Here is a 19,708-nt window from a genome sequence, read left to right on the forward strand (position 1 = left end):
GTAAAAATCTTCCATCCGTGCAGACGCAGCCGTCATTTCACACTGCGGCTGCCACTTCGACAGCCATCTTCGATAGGTTCATTCGGGGGGGTTAGTCTCTGCAGCAGTGAGGTCACCAGTTCAGGAGACCTTGAGTGCACGCTTTTCCCGTCGACATTCCATCTGAGGAAAAGGAAAGCATTTATCGACAGGGATGCACACCTTCCTCAATCTTGTGCATTGCCGCCGGAAGAAGTATAGAGCACGGAAGGCGAAATCACTGCCGCCGCTGTGCACACACGTGCCGGTATTATGTAAGCAGTAGTTTACTTTCCATTCTTTCAGGAACCAAGATGCGGCTCACGTGGTGGGCTGCCACCGTGCTCGTGGTGCAATGTGCACTCTTAGTAGGTGTATCTTATGCCCAGCCCGGCAGAGGCAGGGGAAACCAAAGAGGTAAGTCTTTTCTGTGAACAACGACAACACCGCATGAACTTGTGCAAAATTTTGAAACAGACTCCAGTAGCATTCTAGAATTTTCGAACTGCACTATCATGCAATATTCGTATATAAACGCCTACGACTGATACGTAGGGCTACGAGGATGTTGCTACGATATAGAGGCTGCGAGTTAGACGCACGTGTCACACGAAAGAGTCATCGTTGCGTGGAAGACGTTTTTATTTTAATCGATCGACAGCAGAGAATGCTGTCCTGAGCGCATGTCCAAAACCTGACGCAATACTTAAAGATGTGCAGCGCACGAGCTGCTTAAAAAGCCTCGAGGATTTTCAACATCCTTACGGGAGAAAATACAGTCTACTTTTTACCCTTTACAGTTATTTTATTTTAAAAAAAACTTCCGTTGTCTTCCATTCTGCTATGTCGCTTTTGCCCGAAATTTTCTGGTCAATGGATGAGTTTTAGGTAACTAAACATCTTCTAGTTACATACGCTCTTCGAGAGGATGTCCGCTTGGCCTTGGAACCCACTATGCTTGCAAAAGCCATATCTATGCTGCTGTCATATCCTTCTTTATAAAAAAATGTGTAATGGATAAAACTGAACACAGTGTAAACATTAGAAGCGTTCCTTCAAAACATATGGACCAGCTCGCGTGGCGTAGTGGTTTGGATGCCCGCCTTCCACGCCTAGACTGGGAGGTGACTCTGGTTCGCACGGCACCGGCTGTGCTTTCTGGTCGGCACACTTCCCCTTGAAACCGGTCCAGGACGCATACAAACCTTCCTGATCTCCTATCCTTCCTGATGTCTTTTCTCCATCTGTACCCGTCTGTACGCCGCTCATAGCCACAGTTGCCTCGCGGAATTTAAAAAAGCATGTGGTCACCCTCTCCGTGGTTATTAGATTTCTATTTGAAACAGTGGTATGCTAGACCTTTGTAGAATACTGCTAATTGGTATTGCATTGACCATGTAGGTGTCGATCTTGGTCGCGAAGTCTCTTGCTGTTGCGAACTGCAACATAAAATGAACAAGTTGGCTATCGGACCACACAGTTCTTGGGCTTATGAACTTTGTGTTTGAAAACGCAATTTGAAAGAATTTGATTTCATTTGATTCATATAAATGCAACCAAATATTAACATGATCGCATTGTCCTACGGTTTTTTTTTCTGTTTTTCATCCTTCTTAAAGCAGAGCTATTGCTCGACGTAGGGTTAATACGGAGTAAATTGTGGGGCAAACCTTGATTCCTAGCGTATAATGCTCTGTGGTATCTAGCTAATGCATGCAAAGGAGGTAGTTAATAACAGTTCACTTTGGATAAGAGCCGCCTAGGCACAATTAAGGACGAGGAGCTGCTGTGTCGTCCGTCTCCTCGTCCTTGTGTTTCGTTTGAAAGGGTTTCCAACGTTTGTGTATCCAAGTTGTTATGTGGTGTGTCAATGTTTCCGTATTTCTGTTCACGTCGCATGTTCTTTGTTGACTTCAGTAACGAGTATGTTCTCCACTGCGCAGGTAGTCAACGGCGGGGAGGAAGGCCTAACCAGCAACGGCCTGCTAATCAAGTTTCCGCCCGACAGGGAAGTCGTGACTGTACGACGGCCGGTGGCGCACCAGGACGGTGCGAACCCATCAGTCACTGTGTCTTCCAATTCGACGCCATCGACCTTTTGTCACAGAGTCTTTGTGGCACGGGTCTGCACGTTTGTTGCCCATTGCAGACGCCGGCTGCCACCGGTCAAAGTAAGATCGTCCCTTCAGATTGACCTCAATGATATTGCAAGATACTACGTGTCGCACAAAAAACTGTCCACTGAAACCCACTAAGCGTCCCTGCATGCCTACTTCCTTTGGAAAAGCGTCATGGATACAAACTCGGTTATAGGGCTGCCGTATTCTCAAAGAACAAAACGAATTGTAGGAGGGGAGAGTAAGAGAATACCAAAACACCAAAAGGGGAAGTAGAAAAATGGATCAAAGCCCAACAACGTCTCAGACCTGATTGCGACGCAGCCCCGAACGCTCCAGTTCGATTATTGTTCCTATCCTGGTGTAAGGAAAATGAACTAGATGATGAATCTCGGCACTCCCTCATAATGTGCCTGTTATGCGTTTGTGCACAGATATTATATACCTGTGAGCAGGCCCGACGAGAGGTATTACGGGTTCGGGGATGACTCCGGATTAGTCCTGCGCGACACCCTCCTCACGTCTATTGGTGCTAACACCCGTCAGGCCTTGTGTCGGGTGGGCCCCTAAAGAGTCACGCGCCCCGGGGCTCTATCCCCGGCTGCTCCCCCACCTTTTTCCGGTCCTGCCTGTGGGTGGTCCAAGCGTCAATGTTGTGGTGACTGTTTTCTCCCAGGGAATTATGGACGTTACGCGGAGTACGTAACTCTGAGAAAGACGTGCATGAGTACAGGGCCGGCGAATGAAATTTTGAGCCCCGGGGATGAGTCCTGCCCGGGCCCCGCTCCTCAGGTCTCGATAACGTAGTCTAAGTATTTCTTGTTTATATGATTGCGTGTGTCCATCAAACCTCCGTAATCCGCATAGATAATTCGGATCGACTTAGTTCCTGGTGCTAGCAACCGTCGAGCCTTGGGTCGAGCAGGCCCCCGAAGAGGCCCGGGCCCCGTTGTTCCCTCCCCGGCTGCCCCCCTCTCGTCTGACCCGCATGGGTATCAGTAAGAAGCGCGACTTAAAACACAGACACATACTGACTATCATTGTGTGTGTCATTTTACGACGCTTGTCTCCTGACACACAGGCACGTTTCAACTCCTCTTCGTTAGGTGTCCTTCATAGCTGCAAAGGATACATTCGCGAAAGCAGTTCGTGCTGGTGACACACAGCAAGAACGAACTCATTTTCGTGTTTCGTTAGAAAAGTATACTCAAAGATATAACAGCCAGGTAGTTACATAACAGTAACAGTAAACGTAACCATACGACGAATGAATTCAAAATACGTACTGCAAGTGCAATATCTGCACGCAGATTTCGAGCACCTGAAAAATGAAAACACGGTCTAGCGTTTGTTCGATGGCGTTGTCGTCGTATCGCCCTTCGTTCGAGGCTTTACAATTGAAAAGGAGAACGCCGATCTCAGCTTCCCAAAAGGACCGCTTCGTAAAAGGAGATCCTCCTTTGCCATGTGTCCTGCGTGTAGCGGGAGCCCGGAAAGGCGCCCGCGACGGAGGAAACGTCACTTGGAGGGCGCCGGAGGCCCGTTCTCTGGCACCGTCCAAGCAGTCCGGCTCAACTTTCTTTTGCCGTGCCACGGAGGCCATCACGGCATCGCAACGGCGAGGAAACGGCGCGATTTGCCGTGCCGTCCACGATCGCCGTCCGCCGTTGCCGTATGTGTGAGTGAACTACTTCACTCGTCGCGCGACTAACGACGGCGGACGGCAGCCACCAACCAATGAAAGCGAAGAACAAGATGACGGTCCTCGGTGCATGAAAACAAGCGATTGCCTCGTAGCGTGCGTGGAAGTCTCGCTTCCTTCGCTGAGCTCATGACCGCGGCTTCTATCCCGGCCGAGGTCGGTAACAATGTGGCGGAGGTAAACATTGTTTCCAGCACCGTGTGTCGGAGATTTCCGGCGCGAAATTATCCGCAGTCCCACCCTACGGCACGTGCAGCATGTTGTCACACCAGGCTGACACACCTTACGATACCTTACGTGTAAATCTACTCCAATTACCATTTCGACCATGCCCTCGCGCGAGAGCTCGTAGCGAATCTCGGGCGAGGTGGTGTATTTAACGCGATAACGACAAGTTGAATATCGGGGCCTTGGGCCCTGATCTGTATGAATGCCGAATGAAATCTGTATGAATCAATCTGTATGATGGCCGAAGTGTAGCAAGCGTGCCGAAGGTAGGCCGAAGTGTTATAGAGATAACGACAAGTTGAAGATCGGGACCCTGATTCAGGCCCCTGATTCAACTGCTTATGGAGCTTCATAAAATTGCGTTTTCGTCAACAACCTCAATGCATCATGTACATTGATTGTATCTCGTTTTGCAGTTCCATTCGGCCGTCCGATAACGCCCATCGCCCCTCGAGTGACGGTGCCAAACCTGTCGAAGAATGATCTGGACATTGCTGGAAGGGCAAGTTTATCGGTGTTGAGGGGAATTGCAGATACAGAGCGAAGCTTGCTAAATGACGGTGAGGTCATTTTTTATGTAATTGAGTCCCTACTCTTTTATTTCCGAAAACAAGTGCACTTCGCAATGTATAAGGAGTGATTGAGGTTAAGTCAGCGCAGTAATTAAGACCCGAAACGATCTCAAATGTAGTTACATTGAGCGTGTAATAAACAGCAATAACGCTAATAACAGGAAGTTTGTGCTGTTGAGATACAGCAGTGCATCCCATAACAGGAAATACACACGCACCACTCATAGTTAGAATGCTGCAAGGCATTATGTAAACATTTTACAGCATTAATATGTCCTCTCTTGTCGATCAATGATTACGAAGTTTACCTTTTGCCGTCTCGTCAGCAGCTGTATATTTCTGTCGGTTAAGTTATCGAAAAAGTTCATAATGAGGACTACCAATCTTCTCCTGTTAACTCTTCCATCCGTTATCGACGTTACAATTCCACTACAAATTCTAAGGTGAAATGTCTAATGGTATTAATTGTATGAAATGTTGCTTCGTGCTAGTCTATAAAGCTGAAATTCATCTAAAATATCGACAGCCGAAACAGTCGAGCTAAAATGGGTTTTAGAACAGGTTTGCGGTGTAAGACCGGGTATGGGGAATGACCCTAATGCCCTGCATGTTTTTTTCTTTTTTCTTCTTCTTTCTTTCTTTTCTTTTTGCCTAGCATGTTGTTGCTGCAAATGATGTTTTAGGAGGTACTCACCAACGTGCTGTCGCTCCTTCCCTACAACAAACCTTTGACACAATTTACGTTACTTCTAGAAAAGTATGTTTCTGTGTTTATTGGATTGGATTGCATTGAACGAATTTGATGAAAGACGTGAACGTGGTGGTTCCGTGAATGCTGATCTTCTACTGAGAAGAACGAAATACACGGCTATGGGATAAGACATTACTCGTAAAATCTCTATTCGCTGTTAAATTGAAAATTAGGGACAACATTGTCTCGAAGCTGCCACCAACTGCGCATTGCTTGTGAAATACGAAGGCAGAAATACATTCCATGTGCATTAACACTGAGTCTAAGACGAAAAGAGTCGGCCACGTGTCGGTTATGCCGCCATAAGGAGACAACAAATCAATATCGTCAACATAGATCACTGTTGATTGACGAATTAGATTTACTTCCCAGACGCCGCCCCGGGCCCTTTTGCCGCGATTCTCAGCTAGCAAATAAAAATATTAAGAGGGCTCTGTCTCATGCAAAACTTGATGCGCTGTGTACTGCTTTGCAGTACCTTTAAACAACTGGTAATTACGCACATACGCTGTGTTGGGGGCACTTCACTGACGACACATTTCTATGTAGGATTCTTCGCAAAGCGCAGCACCACAGCCTCCCTGCACGCCGCATTTTTTGGATCAAAGCCCATCGTGCAGCGCTTGGGCAGAGATGGACTGATTGGTTTGGAGGCCACAAGGCAAATTGCAGAAAGGTACGCATGTGTGTCTAATCACATAAGATTTAATGCTGACTCATTTCTTAAGAAAGTCTATGGGGAATATTTGTTCAGGTACAGGAGTGTTCCTCTTGAGTTTATCTAGGGAATGAGACATTTTTGAAGGTCTGAAGCGATCCACTGATCTTTAGCGAATTAAAGTTTGTCAAATTTTGAACATATAAGAGTCTATGGGAGATTCAAAAAATCGCTTCTCTCGGCTCGGACGACCGCGATATCTGGGCCAAAATGATGTCATTCCCTACAGTAACAGTCTAGGAATTGCTTGCAATCAACGAATTCGACAAACTTACTGCAGTTTTCCGCATGAAAATAATGGTTTTCTTATTGGCTATTACGGCGATTACATCACTTCCTTAGAGCGCGGGAGGGAAGAACAAAGGGAAGAACAAAGAAACAGTGCCGCAAACCCTCGCCGGAAGCGAACGTAACTAGATCGCATGTGTCCGCCTCATGAAATGAGTCCGCCGTGTTGTCGTCCCTCATCTCGGTCCCTGTCCTTTGGCGTTTCACTAATAATGTGTACCAACAAACCCGAATCTCTACATTGTCGCCTTAAGAAAGCATAGAAGGGCTCAAAATGATATGTCACGAGGAGTAGAAATTAGCATTACAAGCAGTTGTAGTCCCGCGCCTAACCCCGAGCAGTCGAGCGGTATAGGCTTGCTCCCGCGCTGTAGCTAACGATTCTTGGCAGCCAGTAAAACTGCTCCGATGAGATGACGTCACAACACGACAGAAGGAGCTGGGAGAGTTCGCCGCCGCTGAGCGCATTCTTCTAGGCCAGTGTTTCTCAGCCGGGGTTCCGCGAACAGGATACTGTGCAACATCCGCGAGTAAAACTTGACTGCCTACCAAGGACTTGACTTGACTTGGACTTGACTGCTCTCGGATAACCTTGCATCGGCCCGTGCACAAGATTATATCGTTGCCGTTGGGATTGACACGGAGGTCGCAGGACCAGATTGTCGCGGCTGAAGCTCCTTGTGAAGAGTAGAGCCAGCGATAAACTGATGTTCTGAGGCTGGAACAACATAGAAGGGACAGATACAAACAAAGCCTCAAATTGCCTAAGAAATCAACGATGAAAGATGAAAGTCACTGAAAAGGTTAGCCAGCTGTAGGGATCGAACCCACATCTGGCCGGACCACATCTGGACCGGCAATCCAGAAGATGTGGGTTCGATCCCTACAGCTGGCTAACCTTTTCAGTGACTTTCATCTTTCATCGTAGAGCCAGCAGCTGTCGTCTTTATCGGTCGGCTCAACCCTACGATTTCACGATTTTACCACGTTTTTGCTTTCCTCTTCTGTTTCGAAATTATTACAAGCACTTAGAAAGTAGAAGCTACTTCCAAAGAAACTTCGGAACTACTATCCTTCCTACTTGCACTAGGGGGGGTATATTTATTGGACGAAAAGGGAAAAAAAACGGGGGAAAGGTCAGCCAAACGGGACGTCGGCTTGCTATTCCGAAAAGAAAGAAACAAGAAATAAATAAATAAAGGGATAAATAAGGGATTTACAAGCATCAATGCCAAGTGGCAAACTCACAATGCGTTGTCTGCGGGGAAGTACTATGAAATAGTTGAATAAACCAGGATAGGGTGCCTCAATACTAGCTCCTCACCATAGCCTCCTATATACTGATCATGCCTGCCCGCTGAGCGCGAAACGGCCGTTCACCGCACTACGTGGGGGCGCCAGTTTCTCAGGATACACGGGCTCCTTCATAAAACAGAGCTGCGACAACTTCCTCGGTAAGTCAGACGTGACACGTTGCCGTCGATCGCACTCTCCCAGTTCCCCCCGTCGCCAACCTGGTCAACTTTACGCTCTGCGCATCGCTTCTACCGCGGAAGGGCAGCCGCGCAAGTGTGGTTTAGAGGCCTTTCCGGGCCGCCACAGCTGCGCTGTGCTTTCAAGAGTATTTGCAGTTCCCTATTAAGCGTGTAGGCCAGTTTTGACATAAATGTTTCGAGGTGTTGGACTGCCACTCAGCTGTAGCATGTCAAAGCCATTAAATGATTTCGCTCCTGATGTATGATAATACAGCATCGTATCACTCATCAGAAATTGCAGCGTACTGCACATTCGGGTGTGGAGAATTCTCTACGGCTTTCCACCAAGGCGGCTGAAGCTATGTGAACTCTGAAACAGACCGCCAACGCAGTTGCGTTCTGGCTTTTTTTCTTTTCTATCTCGTCTTTTGAATTGTTTATATTGCTTCATGAAACTTTTCCAACTCTCCCTTCCAATTATTGTGGCTTGTACAGACATGTAAGTATATATGTGGGATGCTGGGAAAACCATGACTTGCGTGTTCCACCCACGGTCACCCGTACGCACCCTGTTTGGGCTGTCAGCACAGCCAGAGCGAAGGAAACTTCTGCGACTATGGCATTGTTTCCAACGTCTGGACGTGTGACAGTAGCTGGGCCCTTCGCCTACTTTGTGGCACTATTCATCGTGCCAATTGCTCATGTCTCAAGTGCATTGGCGCGTAATTCCACGTCCGTGCGCGTGAATCCGCGGAACGAACAGGGCGTAGCCTCACGGCACAGTGCTTGTAAGCTTTCACTGTGCGTGCTGTGCTTTGCGCAGAGACCACTGTCCCTCACGCGACTCTGCCACTCACTGCCTCACTGTCACTCTGCGCCAAAAGCAAAAATGACTGAGAGAGAAAGAGAGATAGAGAGATAGAGAGAGATTAGATGTGAGGCAGTACTCGAACACCCGAAAAAAGTCCGTCATCCGCATTTGGAAGCGAAGCTAGATTAAGATGACATACGAGGCAGGCGAGATGGTGGCCGGACTCCACGCAAACAGACAAACAAATACAAGCCTTAATTTGGGCACATCAGAAATCAGCGAGTTCAAGCAACCCGCGTTATTTCCCAATTTCTCGAATTCAAGCTCGATTTTAATTCTTGTTGTTGTCGTCGAATACTTTAGTTGTGTTGGAAGGAACGTTGGTTGAATTGCGGCAGTTTTCTTGTTGTACGCGCTTAAGTTGAAACCCCTAGTCATTGTATTGCAATCATCCTAGATATCGTACTGTAGTTATCCCCATCCCACCCCATCTCTCACCCCATCTCCCACGTCCTTAAGTCCATCATATCAATTTCATGTTTACTTCACATGTTGTCGTAGCACACTTTACTTTATGGGAAATGTGGGCATCTGCGTCCTGGTTCCTGGACCGACTCCTTATGGAAATGTGCCGACGTATGTCTGAAGGAGTCTGATGAAAACCCAGGAGAAACTAGAAAACAAGAACGCTCAAAATGCTGTAAAGTTTACGGGGAGGCATCCATTCGGCGTTGTTTACCATCTACACTCAAACATTTCGACGTGCACTTGGCAGACAGCTCCGCCATACTCAACTCTTCATTAATTACAAAGGCGATGCGTTGACAGGATGCAATTGTTTCAGCCGAGGTTCGCCGACCTACCGAAATGAGGTCATGGCCTCATGAGGATGGACACAATCAACAATTGCACCTCTGTATGAAATAAGGCGTTAAGTCGTCTTAAGTCCCTCTTAGTATTTTCGCTACAATGACAGCTCCGTGCCAGTACGTTAACTCCGTGTTAGCGCCGCGAAGCAACTGTGACTATGAGCAGCCTACAGATGTTTACAGGTGGAGAGAAGACAACAGAAGGAGTGGGGGACAGGGGGTTAGTATGCGTCCTGGGCCGACTTCAGGTGTAAATGTGCCGGCATTCGTCTGGAAAGTCCTCGGAAAACACACGGAAAACCTCAGACAGCACAGCCGGTGGTAGGATTCGAACCCACCACCTCCCAGTATTCAACACGACCTTGGCCACCACCAACGAGCGGGACGCGCCTTAACCCGCACGGCCATGCCGCTGGTCATACCAGTATGTACCTGCAAAAGGAAATTTAGGGCCATATTGCGATTTATCGACCCGCTACAAGGGGGCGGGGGGGGGGGGGGGAGTAAGAAACGGGAAATGTATGTGTGTCAATGGGATGGACAGTCAGATCAGATCCCTTTTCCACACACGCATACCAATGGTATACCATAAATTTTGCTATGATGCGGAAGTGAACTTCGGCTTCCACTCGAAAAACACGATATTCCTGCCTCACGTGGCCGTGTCAGCTATGCTGCTAAGCATTGTAATCGGAAAAACGCGTGCACTACGCTAATAAGTCATATTATGCTGGTCATCTTAGGATAATATTCTCAAGAGTGTGCTTTCCCTTTCCCTTGTTCCTCTCTCTCACGTTTGCTCTAAGAAAAAAGGGTAGAACTTACTACCCAAGCTGGTAAAACGACAGTTTATACTCTGCAGTTTGTTTCTGCTCTGCATTTATACCCAAAAGGTAAAATTTGTCTGAGTAGAAATGTTCTTGCAATACAGCTCTACCGGGACGGGTGGACAATTCTACCTTTCTTTTTTTTCCCCCTTAGAGTGTACCTGGCTTCACCATTGAACAACCACCAAGGTCTGACTCGTGAAAATTGATATTTTTTTTTTCTTGCACCAAAACTCTGTGAATGCGGTGTTATATTGGAAAAGGGGATAAGTTATGTTCCTGGATTTTGTTCAATTTCTGCTAAACCACACACCCCATAACGATGCTAACAGGACGTTCATGTAGAGTAGACACATACATATACTGTATGTGTCTACTGTATGTGTACTGTACATATACTGTACGTGTAATATACATATGCTGTATGTTACATATTTTGCATTTGCGTTATTCGAGGAAATTCAGCTGCAATTACTTTACCAAATATTCGCTTAAAGCTTTCTCGGTTCGGGATTTTTTTTACTTATCCCCTTATTGCATCCACCGGTTCAATTTCCGCTGTTGACATCGTTGGCGGTGTCCCTCATCTTCCGGCGCCTTCGGTGTCGAACTCCCTCCGCTCAACAGTAGCACACTACTTCTTCATGGTTGGGTATGATGGGCACCCGTCACTTAATGTTTGCATGATGCACTCATAGATTTCCCTTGAAGTTTTCTTCTGCGTGAGCAGGAACTTCATAACAGCCCGAAGTTCAACCTTTGAAAATTTCAAGCTTGTAGTAGACGTCGTTCTGTTGATAGCCAGAGCAAAAATGAACGCTACTCGCTGCAAACCTGCACATACTCTTCGTGTTCTTCGTCTCGCTCTTTGTTTCTGCGATAACGAGATTGCGTTCGTATATATATATATATATATATATATACGAACTATATTTTTTTTCCTATTATACTTCACTGGCTTTGCACTGGGCTTTCAGTGAGTGAGTTATCTCACCCTGACGGGAGGAATCACGGGTTACGTGACCTTCTGGCGCCATCCACTCAAACGTTGCCTGCCTGCGTACTGCTGATGAGGTCCAAGAAGGCCGAAACAGCTGTCCAGTACTGGCATGGCGATGTTTGAGTTACAGACATATGCTATACGTGCAGCCAAAGAGCTCCGGCTATTTTTTTTCCTATTATACTTCACTGGCTTTGCACTGGGCTTTCAGTGAGTGAGTTATCTCACCCTGACGGGAGGAATCACGGGTTACGTGACCTTCTGGCGCCATCCACTCAAACGTTGCCTGCCTGCGTACTGCTGATGAGGTCCAAGAAGGCCGAAACAGCTGTCCAGTACTGGCATGGCGATGTTTGAGTTACAGACATATGCTATACGTGCAGCCAAAGAGCTCCGGCTATTTTTTTTCCTATTATACTTCACTGGCTTTGCACTGGGCTTTCAGTGAGTGAGTTATCTCACCCTGACGGGAGGAATCACGGGTTACGTGACCTTCTGGCGCCATCCACTCAAACGTTGCCTGCCTGCGTACTGCTGATGAGGTCCAAGAAGGCCGAAACAGCTGTCCAGTACTGGCATGGCGATGTTTGAGTTACAGACATATGCTATACGTGCAGCCAAAGAGCTCCGGCTATTTTTTTTCCTATTATACTTCACTGGCTTTGCACTGGGCTTTCAGTGAGTGAGTTATCTCACCCTGACGGGAGGAATCACGGGTTACGTGACCTTCTGGCGCCATCCACTCAAACGTTGCCTGCCTGCGTACTGCTGATGATTTCCAAGAAGGCCGAAACAGCTGTCCAGTACTGGCATGGCGATGTTTGAGTTACAGACATATGCTATACGTGCAGCCAAAGAGCTCCGGCTATTTTTTTTCCTATTATACTTCACTGGCTTTGCACTGGGCTTTCAGTGAGTGAGTTATCTCACCCTGACGGGAGGAATCACGGGTTACGTGACCTTCTGGCGCCATCCACTCAAACGTTGCCTGCCTGCGTACTGCTGATGAGGTCCAAGAAGGCCGAAACAGCTGTCCAGTACTGGCATGGCGATGTTTGAGTTACAGACATATGCTATACGTGCAGCCAAAGAGCTCCGGCTATTTTTTTTCCTATCATACTATATACTATATACATATACGAATATATATATATATATATATATATATATATATATATATATGGGGGGGGGGGGTCGGATCGACAACATTTCAACACACCCTCGAATAACCTCCATCATATGTACACAGCCGTAGTCGTGCACATTGCTTGAGGGTGTGTGCATGATATCTTGTGATTTTCTCATCGCGATGAGTAGAGTCCGGAATGAATTTCAAATAGTAGTGTTGATAAACCTTTAATAGATATCCTGAATCAGATATGTCATCTTTCTTTCTTTCATACAGATTCAACTTGAATGCAACCCAAGGACGCGATGGCCTCCAAAAATTCAACATCCAGAACACGGTTATTGCCGATGCCTGTCCCCCAGTTCCACGTTGTCCATCTACTAAATATCGATCAGCCGACGGGCGATGCAACAACCTCCGCAATCCAGAATGGGGAAAATCGCTGGAGGCTTTCGACCGCTTCATGCCGCCTGACTATGCCGATGGTAAGCAATTGATCAATGGCGCCTGTAATTGCCACAAACACAGCCCGCTGCCAGCATAGTGGCCCATTTATCAGATTCCAACGAATACTCTCACTTCTCATCTGGCACTCTTCTTCTGGCCACTTCTGGCACTTCACTTCTCTTAATCTCTCACTTCTGGTATCGTTGCCATAATTACTGCTTGCAGGATGCGTTTTTAAGTTTGTTTGCAAATTACGCGTTGACAATGTTGCGTTCAGATTTGGGACAATTGGCATAACAGGGAAGACTTGGGCATGACTGCTGTTCTGTGGACGCGATGCGCTTATGCTTGGTTGCGGGTCGAGTAGGGCTTGCGCTACGGCCATTGATTTTGACCTGGCTCTGTATTGTTGACTGATTAGATGAGTCACAAAAATAGTGAACCCATCTTCCTTTACGTTTTCCCCTACTATTTCTATATACTTAGTTTACCTCCTTTGCCCTTCGCGCAGTCGTTGCTCTTGCACCTTTGTTCTTGCGTTGCGAAGAACGTGCCAAAGCACGTACCAAATGCGGCCTTGGAACCACATGGTTAAATGAGCTCACGTGCAATCTCTTCCAGAGGAGCGTGCACGGATGTGCATGTGGTCGACTGCAGCTGCTGTTGTTGTAAGGTTAAAGAAAGAATATTACAGAGAGGTTGGCCTGACTGCGGTGGTGCATTGGCCGTACACTCAGTAGCCCGCTCATGGCTCTGTAGTAAACTGAAGCACCGTGGTTCAGGCTCCGCACGCCTCTAAGAAAAGATTTGACCTTGCTCTGATTACACTTCTGATAAAAGAAACTTAGAACCAAGATAATAATATTAAATTTGAGAACAGGTCGATTGGAAGCAAAGTCGTAACGCACGCGCTGAACATATTGTTATTATACACCAACGTATCTTTTGATAACCGTATGTTTGTCGTAACCTGGCAAACGTGGTTCTCATAAAAGCGTGGTTATCTACTTCCTTGCAGGTTTGACGTTGCCTCGAGTTAGCAGCGATGGAACCCCTCTTCCAAATCCTCGGCTGGTGTCGGTGATGGCCGATCCGGACTCCGACATCCCCAACCAAAGGAACACACTCATGCTCATGCAGGTTGCTCAGTTTGTCGACCACGACCTCACCCTTACTGGCGGTGCGCGATGTAAGTGACACGAAGTCTCATTGAAAGAAGTGCGAGAATGTGTAGAGCGTGTTGGTTAGGACTGAACATGATTAAGAATGCGGAGGGACTTAGAAGGAGGGGAAAGAAGGCTTACAATTCATCAGTGACGCTATGCTCACAGCTCTGTGCTCACGCTCCGTATATCTTTCTACCATATGAGTGCTCTGGGTAATTTCCAGTTATGGGCCTTCACACGACACATCTCACATTGCGTTGGGGTTCTCAGCACTCTTTTAGTGTGAAATAGAGTGCCTTTTAGTGCGAAAATATATTGACTCGAATACAGTACTACTGCAAGCAGGGTCGAGGATATCAATAAGGACAGAACCTAAGTCAGTAGGGAGCCTCCCTTCTTCCACCAGCCTTCACAGAAAAACAGCTAAGCATGCCTGTGACCTGTCGTCAGATCTCCAGTCTTTGATGCTATGTAGCGAATCTCTCGACAGTCGAATCACCCGCGCGTGAGTTTGCCTCTCACGATATACCGAAAGAATCCAACAACTCCAGCAATGCATTTTCCTGCGTAGACACTATGGCGAAGCTCATCCATGCATTTATCTTATTCTCGATGGATGTTTTCGTCCATCCGTACCTAATACGTGATCGATCTCTAACAGTCCTCAACGGATCCGCCATTACTTGCTGCGATGAAGAGTTCACCACAAACCCAACAAGGAGGCACCCCGCTTGCATGCCTATAGATGTTGATCCCAACGACCGCTTCTATTCACAGTTTGGAAAGACGTGCATTGAATTCGTGCGATCCGTTGCTGCACCTAGACCAAAGTGCACACTCGGTAAGCAATTCTCGTACCTCGCCTTACGTTTGAGACTGTTACCTGTAAGGAATATTGTTCTTGTATCTTATTAATTGTATCTACCGTGGGTACAACCGTTAGGACTGTGCTCTTTGGCGAGCGCTATGTACTCACCTGTGAGCAGATAGCACTCTTACAAGGTGTTTCTTCTTATGCGTCTCTTATAATGTGTTATAGGACCCCGGGAGCAACTGAACCAGCTTACGGCTTACATGGATGCCTCCAACATTTACGGGTCCACCGAAGAAGAAGCGAAGGCACTCAGGAGCTTCAGGGACGGTATGGCGTAATAACAGTGCAGCACCCTGTGCAGCCACGCATCGTCAATAAGGGCACGGGCGTTCACACCAGATAACACTCTACCGAACAAAATCTCCTTTTATCCTGACACATGTCCCCTTTACCACGAAAAAGTCATTCAGTCGATCCTGAATGATTGCGATGTTTACCGCACACTACACACGATAGATATTCATTAGAACGTAAACTGCACACCTGCTTGTATATATAGTTGTCAGGCTGTCGCTAACCTCAGGTACACATGCGCTTCTCATTCGTCTTCACTACTCTGATGCACGTACCCCTATACTTATGAGTCGGTAGTGTTTGGTTTCCGACTGGGCAGGAATTGGTGTGACATGACCGTCTCTTTTAATTGTTTTTTTTTGCTTGGCTACCTCCCACTAATTCCTAATGATTCTTTTGCAGGTCGTCTGGCATCGACGTTCTTAAACCGCGTAGAGTTCCTGCCACGACAAACTGACAGCACTCAGGAGTGTAATGAGCAGGGCACCGATTTTATCTGCTTCAGGGCAGGTAAATAAGCAGTTCGCATTGAAATACCGCCAGCTGTACTGTTCTCTATGTGAGTCCAGGATTTTGTAAGGGACTTTTGCATGTCAGCTTTGCACGCTTGCCATACTTGCATGCTTGCTTGCCACATTTTAGTGCGGAGTCTAGCATTTTTAGTGCATTCTAGCTACAGGGATGCCATGCCTCATGTACAGCTTGCAACATCCTTGTCTGGAATCAACAGCTTGCGTTCTATCTTGTCTGAAATCTACAGGTGTTGGAAGAATGTTTCTTCCGACTAGTAGACACGTACGGCATGCTACCCAATACGTGTTTATTAATCGAAACAAACAATCTTGCAATGCCTGGAGATTCCAGGCCGGATAAAAGACAATCTGTCGATTCCGCACAAGTATGTCGCAAGCTGTATATACATACATAAAAACCAGGTGACACACGGTGTACCAGACGAATGCGATGCATTCTGGAGGGGTCGTGGTCACACGCCGTTGTAAACATCATCATAGACGTCACCATGAAAATGGCGGGCTGCTTGTAAACAATGTGATTTCTGTTTGTGTGCGTCGTTTTGTCACGCCTGTCGATATTGAATGAATGAATGAATCGCTTTTACTCACGTCAGTCGTGATCTGGGAACATCAGAGCAAAAAGCTGCATGGTGCAGCTTGACATTCGATTGGGGACAATGACGTTATTAGGTATTAGATTTATCCAGTATCCTTCCAGCAAAGCACATAGGCTTACAAGTGCGGTCTCCTGCTGTTAGTCATTCGCAACGTAGTAGTTATCAGACCAGCGCGTCCTTTGCCGACTTCACAGCCCCCAGCAGGGCACGATCCCCAACAGTAGCATGCCACCACACTGGCACGCACACTGCACGTCACTAACACGCCAACAACCAGCCAACCGGTGCTGAAATTCGTCGAGCTCACGTGATGCATTGGGATACGGCAGCAATAAGTTACCATGTCGAGTCAGAAGCACCTAGTAACTTACACAAGCACAATGCGTTCACCTCTTGGTCTTACTCTGGTTGGAAAATGTCAGCAGTTCGGAAGAGAAATAGGTGGACGAAGCTACGGGACGTCATAACGATATTGCAGATTACATGTGACCGGTATAAGATGGCCACTTTGTCACGTGCGACCTAGTAATGATGGCTACAAACAAACACAGCGTGCATGAATAGGAACGATGCAACCCGAGACATGGAGAAAAAAAAACAAACACGACACGTGTATCGTGTTTCATTGTTCCTAATTAAAGCATGTACCAGCCCGCCTGCGCCCCGGCCTGTCCTTTTGTGGGTGTAACACATCCCTCTGATTCGAACGCTAGAAAGGACTGGAGGCAGCGTGGTCTGGAGTGGAGTGGCCCCCTTCCCTCACATGAAGACTTAACCAGTGCCCTTTCCCACCACTGTGGAGCCACTCGTGATTATAGTTGTCTTAAGACACTGGAACTCGGAAACAGGTCCGCCCGGGGACTAGCTCCTGCCTGGGGCTGGATAGATGTGAAGCGCCCCTCGCCACCACAAGCTATGTGGTGGCGGGGGGCATACATAGCATAGCATATTTGCTATTTACATTTACATAGCATACAAGCTATGTAAACAAAACAAAAAAAGAAAAGAAAGAAGCCAAAGTAACATCTCATCTGCACTTCCGAGCATAAAAATTATCGTGACATTGGCTTTATTGTCCAACCTAGCTCCTGGGACCCGCGTTCCGGCGCTGGGGCGGCTGCCATTCTTGTCATCTTCCCCTGCGTGCATGAGATGGGATTCTGCTTGTTTTCGCTTTTACAGCGTACGACTTCTGTGGCTGTCTTAATAACTGCAGTAGCAGCAGACGCTCCACTGTAGCAATGGAGCAGCCACTGAAGGTAGCCATGTAATGGGAGTAATGGGAGACGAGTTAGACTTTCACGACACGTGACGCGAAACAATACAGAGGACTAGCTCTTCATGTGCACCTGGCTGGATGCGTGAAGCGCATTCAGCGAGAAAAATTGCGGTTAATGCGTGTTTCTCTCTTAGGTGACGAGCGAGTGAACGAGCAACTCAGTCTAACGGCCATGCACACCCTCTGGCTCAGGGAACACAACCGCATCGCTGCCGAACTGCACCGGCTCAACCCTGGATGGAAAGACGAGATTCTTTACCAGGAGACGAGGAGAATCGTAGCGGCAGAATTCCAACATATTGTTTTCAATGAGTTCTTGCCTGTGCTCTTAGGTACTACGAATATTTCGAGTCTTGAATCATACTTCAAAAATCTCGCAAAATTCATTGCATTCTGAGGCCTACTAACTGCCCGTCGCAGTAAGAACCAGAGTTACGCCTGACTTACGGTTAACTTTTCTTCCAGGCCGTAAGGTGATGGAACAATTCGACCTCTTGCTCACCCCCTATGGCTATAGTCACAGCTACGACCCAACCTTGAATGCTGGCATAGGAAATGTCTTCGCAGCCGCTGCATACAGATATGGTCACACGCTTGTCCAAGTGAGGGCTTCATTACTTATGTATGCAGGCATTTTCTATTGAGTTTAAGTGATTATAATTGAGTGGAGAAAGAGTTCTAGAAATTGGGCTTCCTCTTCAAGCGCCCAATTGCCATTCTTCTCCTTTTCCTTCTGCGTGTTCCTTTCAGACACATGAGGTCATAAAGAATTCATGATGACAGACTCCATGAACAAAAGGCACCACCATAGCCGTTCGTGTGTGTTAAGCGTGTTGTGTTCCAGGCGATTGTTCCCGTGAATGCAACTAACATCCTCATCGTGGAGTTGTCTTTAAGCCCACTAAAGAACTAATTCGTCCTCGAACTGCCAACAAGAGCGCGAAATCTAAATTATTTAGTGTTCCGCATGTCTCTCCACGCGCCTTGCAGTCGTGCATTTCAAAAACAGAATTCACGTGTGGAGTAGTAGACGGCGCGTTTGACGTGAGCACGCATGACAACCTGTAAATCTGTTTCGATTCGTCGCTGTGCACTTCCCTTTTTTTCATGCCTCATTCTGATGAAATAGTGTCACTGTCCGGCTCCATCTCCACGCGACGTGTCTTCTTTTCAGGACATATTCTTAATAGACCTATGACACCGACAAAATCAGGTCTTTAGAGATTGCCTAACGCATTCCAACAGAACATCACTTTTTTTTATCATCTATTGCACTGTTATCTCTCCTATGTTGTAACGCTTTCTTCTGTCTCACTTTAGCTTCAAAGCGTTTATCGTCATAGGCAGCAGCTATCGCACTATATAACAGTTTCGTTGTCCACGAAATCGAGTTAAGTGTCGCATCCTTCGGAGGACTGGCGTAAGAATGTACTCATATAGACAGCAACAATCAGGAAAGCGACGGCAAACATTTCGCTACTCTACTTATAGTACAGCCCTCTCTCACGACTGCAATGCAGGTGCTGTAAGCAATCAGACCTTCTTTCCATCTTTATCGCTAGTTAGGTTGACTGTGCGAAGTGGCGTCCTTTTTATATTAAGACACTCGCATTCTTCACAGGGCAATATCGAGCTCATCGATGAAGACGGTTCGGTTACGAAGCGAATCCCGCTAGCTACGCAGTTCTTCAATCCGGCCGAAATCTACGCTCCTGGTAACCTGGATCGATTCTACCGGGGCCTCATAACGCAGCCCGCTCAGACGTACGACAGGTTTGTCACCGAACAGGTGAGGGGAATTCATTCTGATTTTGCATGTGTGGCGTTCTCGAGAATGGAGAACGTGCTTCTATTGAAGACGAAAGAACGACTGCCCCATATTTGATTTTCTGTTTTTGCCGTGCGTGTTCTGCCCTAAATAAAATGAGCTTCTGCGAAAGAACAGCGGTCACATGTGGTCTGCAACGCGCGCCAGAGCGGCATCTGTTCTGCAAGCCTTTCAAAAACCCTC

The 19,708-nt window shown here is 47.1% G+C and overlaps 1 protein-coding gene across 2 annotated transcripts in view; it reads left to right on the forward strand.

The window, feature by feature from the left end:
* LOC135385632 (chorion peroxidase-like) overlaps window positions 1-19,708 on the forward strand; it is a 41,535-nt gene that overhangs the window by 12,731 nt on the left and 9,096 nt on the right. For both annotated transcript variants that reach the window (XM_064615077.1, XM_064615078.1), the window contains exons 2-13: window positions 325-435; window positions 1,962-2,189; window positions 4,482-4,625; window positions 5,938-6,064; window positions 12,782-12,990; window positions 13,971-14,141; window positions 14,780-14,959; window positions 15,158-15,259; window positions 15,689-15,796; window positions 17,832-18,029; window positions 18,163-18,299; window positions 19,319-19,486. In XM_064615077.1, coding sequence (XP_064471147.1) covers window positions 333-435; window positions 1,962-2,189; window positions 4,482-4,625; window positions 5,938-6,064; window positions 12,782-12,990; window positions 13,971-14,141; window positions 14,780-14,959; window positions 15,158-15,259; window positions 15,689-15,796; window positions 17,832-18,029; window positions 18,163-18,299; window positions 19,319-19,486 — 1,875 coding nt within the window. In that variant the 5' untranslated portion in view covers window positions 325-332. The remainder of the gene's footprint in view (window positions 1-324; window positions 436-1,961; window positions 2,190-4,481; window positions 4,626-5,937; window positions 6,065-12,781; window positions 12,991-13,970; window positions 14,142-14,779; window positions 14,960-15,157; window positions 15,260-15,688; window positions 15,797-17,831; window positions 18,030-18,162; window positions 18,300-19,318; window positions 19,487-19,708) is intronic.

This window comes from Ornithodoros turicata, chromosome 2, assembly GCF_037126465.1.
Source record: "Ornithodoros turicata isolate Travis chromosome 2, ASM3712646v1, whole genome shotgun sequence".
Taxonomy (NCBI): domain Eukaryota; kingdom Metazoa; phylum Arthropoda; class Arachnida; order Ixodida; family Argasidae; genus Ornithodoros; species Ornithodoros turicata.